This window comes from Sciurus vulgaris, assembly GCF_902686455.1.
Source record: "Sciurus vulgaris genome assembly, chromosome: 1".
Taxonomy (NCBI): Eukaryota; Metazoa; Chordata; class Mammalia; order Rodentia; family Sciuridae; genus Sciurus; species Sciurus vulgaris.
Window position 1 is genome coordinate 132,139,013 of NC_136461.1, and position 14,909 is coordinate 132,153,921.

At 44.2% G+C, this 14,909-nt stretch overlaps 1 protein-coding gene across 1 annotated transcript; it reads left to right on the plus strand.

The window, feature by feature from the left end:
- Positions 1-6,151: 6,151 nt before the first annotated feature.
- SOX17 (SRY-box transcription factor 17) lies at positions 6,152-8,623 on the plus strand. Its single transcript, XM_079143510.1, has 2 exons — positions 6,152-6,688; positions 7,310-8,623. Exons 1-2 carry the CDS (start codon positions 6,382-6,384, stop codon positions 8,257-8,259), a joined length of 1,257 nt encoding a protein of 418 aa, XP_078999636.1. The 5' UTR covers positions 6,152-6,381; the 3' UTR covers positions 8,260-8,623.
- Positions 8,624-14,909: the final 6,286 nt, after the last annotated feature.

Here is a 14,909-nt window from a genome sequence, read left to right on the forward strand (position 1 = left end):
TAAATTAAAATGCTTTTCTTCTTATAGTGCTCTGGCTTTAAAAACCATCATGACCCAGTTAGGGACAACATTAAAAGTTTCTGTGCCAAGGATCCTTGATCAGTCCCTAACTATCTGCTGTCTCTATTTAGTCCCCCAAAATTTCACTGGATCCCTGCATTAGCTAGAAACATGGCAAGGGAAGAAATTCAAAACGAGATCAACTACTATTAACAGTAAGGGCTGATAAATGGTCCAAGCACCTGATCATATGACCCTTGAGTCATTGATCCTCTTCAGTCTCAGTCTCCTCAAACATCTAAGGCTTTAGCCCAGCGAAATGGTTTTAATCCTGGCTACTTGGGAGGCTAAGGCGGGTAGATTGCAAGTTCCAGTATAGAAAATTTAGTGAGATTCTGTCTTAAAAAGGGCTTGGGTATAGCTCAGTGTAGTGTTCCCTGGGTTCGATTTCTAGTACTGTCACAAAAAAAAAAAAAAAAAAAAAAAAAAAAAAGAGAGAGAGAGAGAGAGAGCCCACCTCCAAGACTGTTCAGAGTCTCAAATGAATCAGAGAAACTATTTTGTATACTTTACTGTACTTAATGATTGTGGAGAAATTAATATTAAAGATTGGTCTTGAAAAATCTCCTGGAGATAGTTGCTTTTGCATTATATCCATGGGTAAAATTATTCATGTATGTTCTTGGCTTGTACTTCCAAGTCAAATAGGTTCTGAAAGTAACAGACTTTGAGTTAATCCTTGGGATGGGTGGGATTTCAGATACTGAAATACTGAACTCCTGGCCAAGGACAGGGTGAGAGATAATATTATTGGCTTGAGGTCATCTGATCACAGGCCTACATAGACAAGATTGCACTAAGAACAGAATCTTTACTGAGGTCTAGGAGATGGTTCTCAGTGCCTTGTCTAGAAGGGAGAGCACCCAGTGACACCCAATGACTCCCAATGACTCATCCAGAAGGAAAGAGCTATTATACTTGTAAACATAGGCATTCATTAGAAACTATAAATTGTATGTGCTCTGGGGACATAAAAATGAAATGATCCAAAGACCCTGTATTGCTATTAAATGAAAGAAAGCCAAGGCTATTAGCAAAAAGAAAATTTTGATAACAAAGATCAACTGAAACGAACAGCAATAGATTCCAGCAAGGATCCCTAGTATTTTTCCTCCTATTTAGAAACTTTGAAAGTCAACTCAGCTACCCTGGTACTGTTTCAAAATCTGATACACTGTGGCTAAAGTGCACAGAAGAGCAGGTAATGAGTGCTGTCAGGAATGGCCTGTCTTATGACCTGTTTAACTTTGATCACTTCTATGATCACAGAATGCACACCTTGCCCTAACCAACCATCTGGCACAGGCCAGCTCTGTTTCCCAGGGAAACCTGGCAGAGTTTTCAGGGTGGAAAGACAACCTTTTACCTCTACTAGGAAAAGAAAAAAAAAAAAAAAATCTCAAAGTACTTGACCTACTGATGTTAGCATCCCCTTCACAAGCCAGGAACAAATCATTACAGGGTATAGACCCAGAACACCCAGGTGGATGTAAATACATCAGGGAAGAAGCCTAACGACAGTGTAATGTACATTCCTTCGAGGCAGGGGCTGCATCTGCTCTCCTTTGGGAGGGAATGTAAGTGTTCAGTTCGCAGGGGACCTGCTACTGATAAGAATGGTCAGTTGGAAGATACAACTCTCCATGGAATCCCTGGTGTCTTTCAAGGTGTGGTTGATTCAGAGGGCTAGTAGATCACCAGCCATAGAATCAGCCTTGCCTAGAAACCAAGTTGTATTTGAAATTTCCTTTAAAGTAGGAGGCAGACATGAAAGGGACCAGAGAGGCTGTGAGTATGTAACTTATAATGGGTTCGGAGATGAGCTCTCACCTTCACCCCAACGTCACTCCCCGCCCCACTCCGTTAACCTGAGGTTCCAAAGGTCAGGCCATAAAGGGAAGGAGACCACACATCAACCCGGAGACCACAGTTGGGGGTGGGGGATCATAAGAAACACCCCTGCGGACCAGTTCTGAGCAGAAAAGTGGACCGGGAACAGCGCATTTCCTGCTTCGCCGGCGCAAACCCCAGGCGGGGCCAAAAGGGAACGAGGATACCGTCGAGAAGTCGCCGGCTACCAGGGCGGGGTTCCCACCGCCGCGAGATGGGGTGGGGGGGACTATGCACTGGGAAGGGATGCAGGTGGTAGAATGGGAGAAGGCATGAAAGTAAAATTAACGCTTTCATCGTTGCGGAAAACGAACGTCCCCAGAGCCACTCTCTCAGTCTCGCTTTTCGGAAGGACAGATCGGTGTAGCAGAGGTTGCAAGGTCTGGGGCGAACCTCCGGGGCCCGGAGGTGCTCGGCGCCAGCCTCAGCTGTGCGGGTGACCGCTATCGTCCCGGTCACTCCTTCCTCCTCACCAATCCCCTCCCGCCCGCGACCTTCGACCTCCATCCTGGACCCACGGCTACTCGCCCAGGGACAGGGAGGAGACGCGAAAGGTAGCAAGGGGGAGCGGCGGCGCCGCCCGGTGGGCGCCCGTACCCAAGGTGCCAATCGGCGCAGTCGGGCTGCGTGGCCCTACCTGGGAGGTGCAGCGCCCTGGACTGTGCTCCGCCGCCGCAGACCACCTCCCTCTCGGTTCCGGGAGGCAGCCGACCCTGAACGATTTATAAATGCAAAGCCCTTATTGTTGTTTTTTCTCTAGGGATATTATTGCCGCACCTGAGTTTTTCCCGGATTTGCTGTGCGCGCTCTACTCTCCGCCCCCACGAACTTGCTCTTTAGAGCCACCTCAGATCTGCCTGGGTGCTCGCGGATCCTTCCCGATTGACTTGAGTGTCCTTTGTCCGGCTCCCGCTTCCCGAGCATCGAAAACACAACAGACCCGCCGGAAATCACCCAGCCTTTGCCTGTTCACTCAGAGGCCCTCGGAAAAGCTTGGCCCTGATTTCAGGTCTGAGCCCCAGTTCCCCACCTACCCGAATTAATTTCTGCGCCCGCTGGCCAAAGGCCCCAAGTGGTAACAGGCACAGCTTCTTGCTACATTAGTCGCTTCCTCGCCCTGCCTTTGGAGCCTTGGGTACGGCCTGGGAACCCGGGGAGTATAAGCGCAATCAGGAGCCCACCGCCGGCTACAAAGCTGGCGTACAAGGCTCTTAACTCGTGAAACTTATCCCTCTACGCCACCCCCACACCCGACCCCAGTATATATCTCGTGTTGAGAAAAGCAAGGCTTGCAGGAAGCCACTCCGGATGTTTGCTTCTTTACATGTGGCATTTGTGGCTGGCTCCGATAACGTCGAGAGCTCGGCTTCCAAGACTGCGTTTAGTAAAGAGACTGAAATACAAGTCCGCACACTACGACGCACACCAGTTTGCTGCGCCGCGGTCCCCAGTGCTCCCCCGCACCCCCCCCCCCCAAAATCTGTCCAGATTTAAAAGAAATCAAGCCTAGGTAACTAGTATGTAAAAGATGACTGGTCTTGGAAAGGCACCACAATCCTTTTTTGGTAAATTTAAGTAAATGCTACGTTATGACTCCCAAGGAGGGTGTTTTAAGAAGTAAAAAAAGAAGTGCCAAAATCTGAAGCTCCAACTCCTTCTTATGGATGTTCACTCACTTTATTTCCGGGTAACTTTATCTGACAAAAATCAGTGGTTAGTCTCCAGGAACCGGTACAAATAACGATGTGAAATCCTTAGGTTTTCTTCATCCATCAGTTTCCCAACCTTAAAAAGAGGAGGGTGAACAAGGATTAAATTGTTCTTGTACTTTTTCTGTAACCACAACTGGATTATATTTCCTGTAGTCTGTCTTATCTTTGAAGAAATTGGTCCAATAGATTAATCTAGAGAAAATGGATTCTGGCACAGGCATTGGTTTTGTTTAGTTTTTCAGTTTCCAGTCTAAAAACTCTTAGTTCATGAAAGATTTTGCACTAAGAGAAAATTCTGCTTTGAGATCTTTGAAAACATATTTATTACAATCTAGAAAAGGTGGACAATATCTTTCAAAAAACCAGCAAGGAGCAAGGTTTTAGGGAATTAACTGGTAATATTGCTGTCCGTCTTAAAAAAAAAAAAATTTTTTTTAAAAAAACTTGTGGTACTGAGAATCAAACCAGGAGTGCTTCATCAGTGAACTACAACTCCAGATCTTTGTTTGTTTTGAGTCAGAGTCTCCCTAAATTGGTGAGCCTGGGCTCAAATTTGCCATCCTCCTTTCTCAGCCTCCTGAGTGACTAGGAATATAGGCCTGGGCCACCCAGCCCAGCCAATATTGCCGTCTCTACTCCTATACTTTCGTTATTTATATAACCATTTGCAATGCATTTTTGCTTTATTTTCAAGCCAGTTTTTTTTTTTTTTTCGGAAGAAATAAAACTTGAAAGGAAAACTCACCATCAAATGTAAGATAAACTCCTTTAAACTATCAATTAAAAACATTCTTCCATGATTTCTTTAAGCAAACTTATTTATTTTTTCTTGTTTTAACCGTAGTTACCTATAAACTAGAACTGTAATGTTACAGTCCCAGTAGGAAGACTGGGTGCTAAAGGAAGGGAGAGCCAAGGAAGCTCCACAAATCCTTGTTAAAGAAAAGTTGGTTAAAAACAGTTATATATTCGTTCTTTGGAGAAAAAGCAATGACAGAAACTGAAGGCCAGGAGTTAGCAAAAGCCCTGTGTTTTTATGGATGCCTCTAATGAGCCAGACATGATAGATGACTTTGTCACTGAAATATCACACAGAAAGCTATAGCATTTTACCCCTTAGATCCCGGATGTAAGGGCTATGGTTTTCATTGCCCCTTCGTAGCAAACTATGTAAATCTATTCTGGAGATTGATGCATTGATTTTTCTTTTTATCAAACGTATGTAGTTGTAGCCCTGTTGGTTACATTCGAAAATAACACAAATACACAAACATTACAGGGTGGAGGGGGGGGGTGGAAGAAGGTATCTTGGCTCCTGGTCTGAAGGTCAACTGCTGGTTGCAAATTTCACCATCCAGTCATGTTCCTGAAAGACCTCTCTGCATCTCAGTTTCCCTTCTGGTTAAGCTATAAGTGTTTAACTCATATGGTTGGTTAAAGATACTAGTTTGCTAAGGTTTGGAGTGCAATAAGAGAATACTGAGTGGAATTCTGTGTTGTATATAATTACTGTATATGGGTTTGTTAAAAAATCCATGGAAAACCTTTTTCAGGTCTAAATAGAAGTTTAATAGTCATTCACATTTTCTTTCCAGTCTAAAGAGATGTGTAGAAATGCCCTGATTAATTGCCAGGGTAGCTACTTTAGATACTAAGAGATACAGCTATTTTGCTGCTCAAACTATTACTCTCTTTCCCTTAATAAATTTGGGCACTTAAGACAAATATTACTATCTTTATATTTTATCTTTATTTAGATTTTTTGTATGGTTCAGGGAATCAAACCTAGGGCCCCGTGCAAGTCTTCACGTTTTATAAATCAAAACTATGAAACACAGGAGAAACAGTTTTGGTATATGTATCTTACACATTTTAATGTACAAATTTTCAAGGGTTTTTAAAATCATGAATAAAACCGTTAAATTCTTCAGGGTGATGGACTGAAAAATGAACGTCATTTCTTATTTAAATCTTGTTTTAAAAAATTAGAATTTACCTTGAACATAACATTTTGAGTATAATGCAAGTAAGGTAGGTTCTTGGGAGAGATTGCATTCGTTTATTTTCAGCACTAGAGAAAATAAATTTGAAGAAGACACCCATGCTGTCCCTTGGAAGGAAGCAAGTTCATCCAGCACTGAAATATTCTTGACTCCTATAATAGCATGTGATTTGAAAGAGAATAGAACCGATGCTTAGCAGCTAATGTGAACTATCTTGGGCAAGTACCTCTATCTTGCGGTAGTCAGCGCCCCCAGAAACTTCTTCAGTTGTTCTCCTTCCCGGGTCCGACAGGACTTGGCGCCAGAGCCCGGCTCCAGCCAGTTTTCCCGGGAGCAGGTGTAGCCCTGGGCGCGGGGTCGGGGGAGGGGAAAAGGGCGGGCATGGGGTTAACTGGGACTTGGGACTCCGACCATAGGCTGGGCGTGGGCCTAACGACGGGACCTGGCCCGCCCCCGCCGCTCTATTGGCCACATCTGTGCAGAAAAGGGCCAGCGGCCTGGGAGTGCTAGCAGTGTCACTGGGCGGACTGGGGACATTGATTAGTCAGTGGGCTGGGACTGGCCAGGGAGGCAGGTGGCGGCTTGGGGCCCGGAGACTCTCGCAGCCTTCGAGGTATCTCCTGCCTCGCTCTCCACCCCGTCCCCGCAAATCCCGGGTTGGGGGAGGTGGCGTGTCCTGCGGAGGGTAGCGGGGCGCGGGGCAGGGCTGGAGCGCCATGAGCAGCCCGGATGCGGGGTACGCCAGTGACGACCAGAGCCAGCCCCGGAACGCGCTGCCAGCGGTGATGGCCGGGCTTGGCCCTTGCCCCTGGGCCGAGTCGCTGAGCCCCCTCGGGGACATGAAAGTGAAGGGCGAGGCGGCGGCCAGTAGCGGAGCGCCGGCAGGGGCTGCCGGCCGAGCCAAAGGCGAGTCTCGCATCCGGCGGCCGATGAACGCATTCATGGTGTGGGCTAAGGACGAGCGAAAGCGGCTGGCGCAACAGAACCCGGACCTTCACAATGCTGAGTTGAGCAAGATGCTAGGTGAGTCCAAGCCGGGGACCCAGGCTACCAGACTCTCCTGTGCGAATCACTGAGCCACTTCCTTGAGCCTAAAGGCACTTTGTTTTGTTTTGCTTAGCTTGGGAAACCAGGTGTGAGTTGTATCCTCGTCCATCCCTGGGAGCACTCTGTTCATTTACCGCTTTCTGCTCCCTTTCTTCCCAAACGGGTTTTCGGTCTTGTTAGTCCGCCCTCGCATTACCCGGATGGCCTGGGCGCGAGTGCAGTGGTTCTGAGGAGGCGGTTTCCCGGTGCTTCTGAGCTGTGATAGGGCACCCCTATCACTCGTCGGGTCAGTCGTGCCAGTAATCAACCCCTTTCCAGCCCAGGGAACATTTTTCGAACGACCAGGAGATGGGTGAGAGGAGAAGCCTCTTCCAAAAACCCTTAGAAAAAGTATTTTCTCCCAAGTTTTCTTGGAGAAAAGTATTTTCTCCAAGGTTTGGAACTTGGGTTCCAAACCTTTACTCTAACTTGACACGGTTTCTCCTCTGGTTTTAGAATTCCAAGATTGGGTGGAAGAGTTAGGACCAGGTAGGGCCTGGGGCCGGAGCACAAGTGAGTAAGCGCTGCTCTCTTGTCCACCTTCCCATGCCCATGCAGGCAAGTCATGGAAGGCGCTGACGCTGGCGGAGAAAAGGCCCTTCGTGGAGGAGGCCGAACGACTGCGCGTGCAGCACATGCAAGACCATCCCAACTACAAGTACCGTCCGCGGCGGCGCAAGCAGGTGAAGCGGCTGAAGCGGGTGGAGGGAGGCTTCCTGCACGGCCTCGCCGAGCCACAGGCTGCGGCTCTGGGTCCCGAGGGCGGCCGCGTGGCCATGGACGGCCTGGGCCTCCCCTTCCCAGAGCAGGGCTTCCCCGCGGGCCCGCCGCTGCTGCCCCCGCACATGGGTGGCCACTACCGTGACTGCCAAGGCCTGGGTGCGCCCCCGCTCGACAGCTACCCGCTGCCCACGCCCGACACGTCCCCGCTGGATGGCGTGGAGCCGGACCCGGCCTTCTTCGCTGCACCTCTGCCAGGGGACTGCCCCGCTGCGGGCAACTACAGCTATGCGCAGGTCTCGGACTACGCGATGCCTCCGGAGCCGCCCGCTGGCCCCATGCACCCGCGGCTGGGTCCAGAGCCCTCTAGCCCTGCAATGCCAGGCCTCCTGGCGCCCCCCAGCGCCCTACATATGTACTACGGCGCGATGGGCTCGCCCGCGGCGGGAGGCGCGCGCGGTTTCCACATGCAGCCACCGCCACCGCAGCAGCAGCAGCAGCAGCAGCAGCAGCAGCAGCATCCGCCAGGCCCCGGGCAGCCTTCGCCCCCTCCCGAGGCGCTGCCCTGCCGGGATGGCACGGACCCCAACCAGCCCGCGGAGCTCCTCGGGGAGGTGGACCGCACAGAATTTGAACAGTATCTGCACTTTGTGTGCAAACCCGAAATGGGTCTCCCCTACCAGGGACATGACTCCAGTATGAATCTCCCAGACAGCCACGGGGCCATTTCCTCCGTGGTGTCCGATGCCAGCTCAGCGGTATATTACTGCAACTATCCTGACGTTTGACAGGTCCTGAATCCGCCCCAGCCTGCAGGCTAGAAGCACAGTGTTACACACTTCCTGGAAAAGCTAAGGAAATCTTAGCCTCATGTTTCGTTTTGTTTTTAAGTTGCCTTGGCATATAATTTATGGTAATTTATTTTCTCTGCCACTTGAACAGTTGGGGGTATGTGAAGTATTGTTTAAAATTTAGTCAGGGGCTTTCTCCCCTTAGCATTGTCAAAAATCCCCTTTGCAATTTCAATTTAACTTGTTCTGAATGAGTCCCACAACAGTTTACTCCATTTCTTGGAAATTTATTGATTGACGAAATTTTGTCCCGGATGTGTTTTTCAACCTTTTAAAAAATAAAACCTGCTTTTTCACTCTAGCAGTGCCTCTCTTACAGTCTTAACAGAAATCAGTTGTTAAGATCAATGTTAAGTATTAATACAATTACAAATACACGAAGCTATAGATTTCTCATTTTCTTACAATAATAGACCATAATGCTTTCATGGAGTTCTAAAAATGAACATTAGAATATGCAAGTTTGATGTAATTGTTCTTGCTGGGGGATAAAAAGCACCTCATGGAACGAGCCTACTTTATACATTTTAAGTGATCTTGATCTATGAAAAGTAATTGTTAATATTGCAAATGCTTTTAATTCCAGTAGATCACTTTAGCCAGAGGGGATGTCCAAATAGTTTTGGTTTTCTAGTTGTCACAGAAACCTGCCTAAAGAGACTTTTGGATATAAATATGTAGTCTATATTCTACCAAGAATTTTGTGCTCTCCCTCAACACAGCTTGCCTTTTGACTCTCGCATTTGGAAGTGGTGTGTTTGGGTTAATACTTTGAAGCACTCATGGAAACTAAAGAAAATTAAATTTGCATTGTGACTTTCAGTGAACTTTAGCATCTAATGACATGTGATGTTCCTCAACTTTGGGGAGAATCCATGGGTGATTTGTGTGTCACATGCTTTACCCATGTGAACTAAAACCACAGCCCTAATGCATCACTATCACACTCTTGATTGGAAGAAACTGAGTTACAGGGTTGTAAGTAGATCCGCCCCTGCAATCTGAAGTGCTGATTGCTGTGGCACTTTTCAAACGTTTTACAGATTGGACATAAATGAGAACATATGACTTTTATTGGGTATTTCCTGTGCCAGATGTTTCCTCAGTGCTCTTCTGCACAGAATTTGAGCTTGAATTGAATTGCAAGTTCAGGTGCAGTTCTCCCCATTTTGCAAGTGACAAAAGAGTACACTAAGCTCTCTTGTGCTACACACATGAAAGCTTGGTACTGGTCCCTTGTTTCATTTTGCAGTGCTGGAATGAAACCCAGAGTCTTGTGCATGCTAGGCAAGTGCTTTAGTGCACTGAGCTGCATGCACCCCTGCCTCTTCTCCAGTCCCACCACAGTTCTTAAATAATATTTGTTTACTGTGTTCCTTTGTGCCAGGGTATATCCGTGGGCACTGGGACAATTTACTTTCTGAGTGGTGAGGAACTATGTAATTCTTCATTCTGGTATGGGCTATAGAGAAAAACAACTGGAGAAGAGTTTAAAGTGCTTATATAGGAGAGAGCTGAACTGAAATGGTTAGCTGGATTCTCTTGAGAAATAACAGGGTATGGGTTTTAGAAGGGATTCCTGGATACTAGAAATATGAGGGGTGGAAAGGCTAAGTCTGTTTTAGACATAACAGGCTAAAAATAATAAAAAATTACAAAGTTAAACCTGGGTAATCATCTAACCCAATTAATTTCAAACGAGTGCTCGACTTTTTATCTTCTTTCTTCCTCTGGCCTCAGAGAGGCAGTTATTCTTCTAGTCTGAGTTCCTTCACCAGGATATCCCAAGAGTTGCCAGTAGATAAAATGAGCATCAGGGTCTCACCTGCCCTAGTTCAAGGGCATTTGGCTAGTTCAGATTACTCTAGGCATTTTAGAGTACGTGCCCATGGAGATGTAGTTGTGCCCTTGGATATTACTTCTTAGAAAAATTTAGAAGATAAATAGAGAAAAAAAAAAGAGAGAGAAAAGGAGGTAAAGTGCATAGGGGAAAGAATTCAAAGTCCTTTTAAGTTACATTTTTAACTATTCATCCAGCACTGGTAGGAAATGGTAACTAAAATTGTTAAGGTAATTTCAATGTGTTTATCTGAATGGAGGGTCATTCACCCTCACAGATGGTTCTTGCAGGTAAGGGCATCAAGGCAAATCCTTCTCTTTCTCAAACATTCACAAGTACCAGTAGTGATTGTTTTCTTTAATATTCTTAATTTTTACTGTTTTATTTAGGAAGCAAATACATGGAGGACATATTGCTCCCCCATCTTATCTTCTGAGACACTATAGGATTACATCAGGAGGTAAGAATCCAGGTACCTTTTGGTTGGGTTCTAATCACCCTTAGATGTCTTGCATGTTTGAATTCTCCTGGAGATGTTAGTCTGAGGAAACCACCCTCGCCAACATTCACACATGCACCTACATGTAATAAAATTTCAGATAAAATTTCAGGCAATTCGTGATCCCTTCTAACCATTCAAGAGTTGTAGGAATCTAACAGATCTCAGGTTTAGAAATACCAGTGATAAAGGTTTGTTGGGAAGTATGAAGCCTGGGCATCAAAGCAAAAAGTAAGTTTTCCTATATTTGAAAACACAAAGTGACATATTAAGAACCCTCCCTATATTGAGTTCTCCTTTCTTGTGACATGTGATTCAAGAAACATGAGGGGATAGTATGTCCATCCTTCAAGTGTAAAAGAAACTCACAAGGTCCTGTCAAGATGAAGATGTGATCTTTACCTTTGTGCAGTTGTGATAGTGGTAGGTATCAAGAATGGCCTGGTTGAACAATAAATGAGTATTTATACATGTGAATAACCCTCTTTGTATTTCAATTTGAATTGGATTTTCTACTCTAACCCAATAGAAGGCAGTAGAAGTGATTATATGCCAGCTCCTGGACCAACTTGTGGGAAGGTTTGGCAGATTTTGTTTCATGGGCTCTTGGGAGTTCTGAGCAACCCTGTGAAAAGTCCAGTTACCAAGTGGGTGAGGCCGCATGAAGATGGATGGAAATATGAGTCCTGAGACTCCTGTCAAAGGGAGAGAGGGCTCAGCCTTCCTTCTAGCCCACTCCCAACTGTGAGCATCTTATTGGAACTCAAGGGATACCAGAATTTTTAAAACCCAGAAGAAAGGGGCTGTGGATATAGCTCACTGTTAGAGTGCTTTGCTTAGCATGTAGAAAGTCTTAGGCTTAATTCCTAGGATTGCCAAAAGCCATAAGAAAGAACGAAACTCAGAAGTGTCCAGGCAATTCAGAGTAAATGAATGAATGAATAAGGAGGGAACTTGTTTTAAACTACTAAGTTTAGGAGTATATTGTTGTGCAGCAACAGATTACTTAAAGAGTTGTTATCCTTAAGCCTCTCTCATTTTTAAATATGGGAACAGGAGGCCTGGGGGCAAAATCAGGAAAAAGCTTTAGGGCCTGTCAGAGACATCATTATTATTTAAAGTAAAGGAGAGAATGTAACACTTAGACCCAGGTTGGAGAACTTAAGAACATCACCAAATACCATCATTGCTCTTCCTGTAAGTAGACTTACAGGTACCTACTTGTTAGTGATGCCCTGAATCCAGGGCCTGATCTGGAACATGCTAGGTAAGCACTCTACCACTAAGCTGCATCCCTCCCACCCCTTGGTTAGTGATTTAAAAAATATATATATATGTGGGCTGGGGATATAGCTCAGTTGGTAGAGTGTTTGCCTCGCAAGCATAAGGCCCTTGGTTCAATCCCCAGTACCAAATAAATAAATAAATATATATGTTAAATTTGTCTTGATTTATTCTGCTGATTTATTTTAGAAACAAATACAAAAATAATACATTGTTTTCCCCCATTTTTACTTTTGAGGTACTTTAGGAACGTATCAGGCCAGGAGCATGCCTGTCATCCTAGCAGCTTAGGAGGCTGAGGTAGGAGGATCACAAGTTCAAAGTCAGCCTCAGCAACTTAGCAAGACTCGGTCTCAAAATTAAAAATAAAAAAGGCTGGAGATGTGACTCAGTGGTTAAGCACCCCTTGGTTTGATTCCTGGTAACAACAACAAAAATAACAAAAGTGTGTCAGGAAGTAAGCATCTAGCCATTTCGTGGGCTAAGACATTCATACTGGAGGCCAATACAGAATTTTTGCATCTTTGGAAATAAGGAAGAAGGTACCTTTTTTCTCCACTGAGGACATTGACTAATTGCTATTTAAGTTACCTGGTGGGTCTGATAAATTTCAGATAAACTGTGAATTACTTATATTAGTGGTTAAGAGATGATATCACAATGAAACTATTTTATATATTATTCTTATCTCAGAAGATTACTATAGCTTTAGTTAGACAATGAGAAAGACATTGGCATGTTCTTTAAATTTGTGCTGATGTTAGGAAAATCACATACAAGGGAAAAAGGAATTGGGAGAAAATGAAGAATATATCATCTCAGTCTAACTTTATTTATTTATTTATTTATTTTTTGTGGTGCTAGGGATTGAACCCAGGGCCTCCTGCTTGCAAGGCAAGCACTCTACCAACTGAGCTATATCACCAGCCCTCAGTCTAACATTTTTACATAATTCATTTCATTTTGTTTTTAATATGCAGAACTGTGCCTGTCACATAATAGATGTTCGACATTCTCTTCCTCCCCCTGTTCCTCTTTGTTTTGACAATAGTAGACAGAGAAAGGCATTTTACACCTATTATTTCAGCACAAATTTGTTCTTCCTGCTTACAAGGTGCTTCCTTCTGGGCCCAGAATATTCATCTGAAGAAAAATGGTATCAATGTCTTTACCGTATCTCCATCTGGAGTAGGATGTAATATGTTCCTTTGGTTCTAGTCCATCACCACACAATAAGCCTGTGTCCAACTGAGTATTTCAAAAAGTCTCCTGGTCTGGGATCAAGTCATGTCTCCTTAATTTTTCACTGTACCATCTGTTCCTACCTTCCTTCTAATGACAAGTTTGATGTCTGCTCTCTTCTGAACTATAGATTACCTCTATGAGAATAAAGAATTCCATTTGGGCCAGAGGTATAATTCAGAGGTAGAGTTTTTGGCTAGTGTATGTGAGGCCCTGTGTTTGATCCCTAGCACCTAACAGGTGAAAGGAATGCAAACAAACAAAAAGCCAGTCAGCCAAAGAATTCAATTTATACCATCTCCTACACAGACAAAACTTCCACTGGCCATTTCTCCCAACTTTGTTGAGGATACTACAAATTAAAATTTATGAGTGGAATACTTTGGTACATATTGAGAACTAATGAGTTGTGATAATAATTGTGCTCTTTAATGTACACACTTATCTATAGCTCAGATTCAAACAATTTGACTGAATAAAGGGAAAAAAATTAAATCTAATTATTCTTGCTGAAGAAAGTTTGGTTTGATGATCTACCTTAATCAAAGTCTTAAACATTTTGCTGAAGTTGATGTCACAACTGATATTCCCAAAATTAATGATGTTAAAAAGATGATTTTGTGAAGTCACTGTGTGTGTGAAGATTCAGATTAGCAGACACATCAATAGACCTCTATGTATGCCCACAATTGCTTGGCTTGCTGGGAGTCAGTGCTTTCTCATAAACCTGACAACTTATTAGGGAAGGAGAACTGTGATACACATGCAGTGGTTGAAGCATTCCTCTGGCTACTAGAAGAGCTCCCAGAGCAGGGACTGTAGCATTTATGCTTTGTGTCTCTGACCTGGTACCTGGTAAGTGCTCAGAAAACTAATCAAACAACCTGTGTGATTGTTTTTACCTTATTTTCCAATGGGGTTTCCTGGAGAATCGAGAAGTTCCTTGCTTTGTGTATCTATCTGAGACAGTCCACCTGGTGGCTATAATTAATTTCTCCCAAATAATGCATTGGAGCATAAAAATTTAACAACACAAGACAATAAGCTATTAGATTAAGAAGCAAAGGACAGCTGAATAAAAGCCAGGCGAGGAAGTGTTCCACAAAGAAGAAAAATCTCTGCATTTTGTCAGAGGTTCACCTGGTTCAGCCACTTAGCTTTGTGAGTTTAGAGGAGTCACTAACCTTTTGTGAACTCTGGTGTTCAGCTGTTAAAAAAAAAAAAAAAAAAAAAACAGATAATGATAAAAGTTCTTTGGATAATGATAAAACCTCATTGGATTGTTGCAGAAATCCAATGAGATCGTGCTGAAGGTAGCATGTCCTTGTCATGGAAGTTGATCTCTTTCTGTTCCCCTTTTTTCTTTTTTGATATCATGTTTCTCTACCCCAGCAGACTTGTGGGGGTGGGGGAACTTACCCTTCCACTGGGAAAGAAAAGACAAAAACTCGCATCTCCTGGGTGTTTTGCCTAATAGAATTAAAATTTATAAAATTGTAAGATTGTTCATAACTGCTGGAGACATAGATAATCTGTTTTACTCTGAATCTTGGACAGTTCAGCCTCTTTGATTATAAAATGAGAACAGAAATAATTGTAACTTGAAGAACTTGTATAAAATATTTCAATACCTATGAACTGCCATTTTTTTGTGAAAATCTCAAGGTATTTATAAAAGAAACAGCTAATCAGGACATACTGAATGCAATATCAAGGCTGCTA

Coding starts and splice junctions, on each gene's coding strand:
- SOX17 (XM_079143510.1), top strand. CDS start 6,382: ATGAGCAGCCCGGATGCGGGGTACGCCAGTGACGACCAGAGCCAGCCC. Junction 6,689..7,309: donor TGAGTTGAGCAAGATGCTAG/GTGAGTCCAAGC, acceptor ATGCCCATGCAG/GCAAGTCATGGAAGGCGCTG.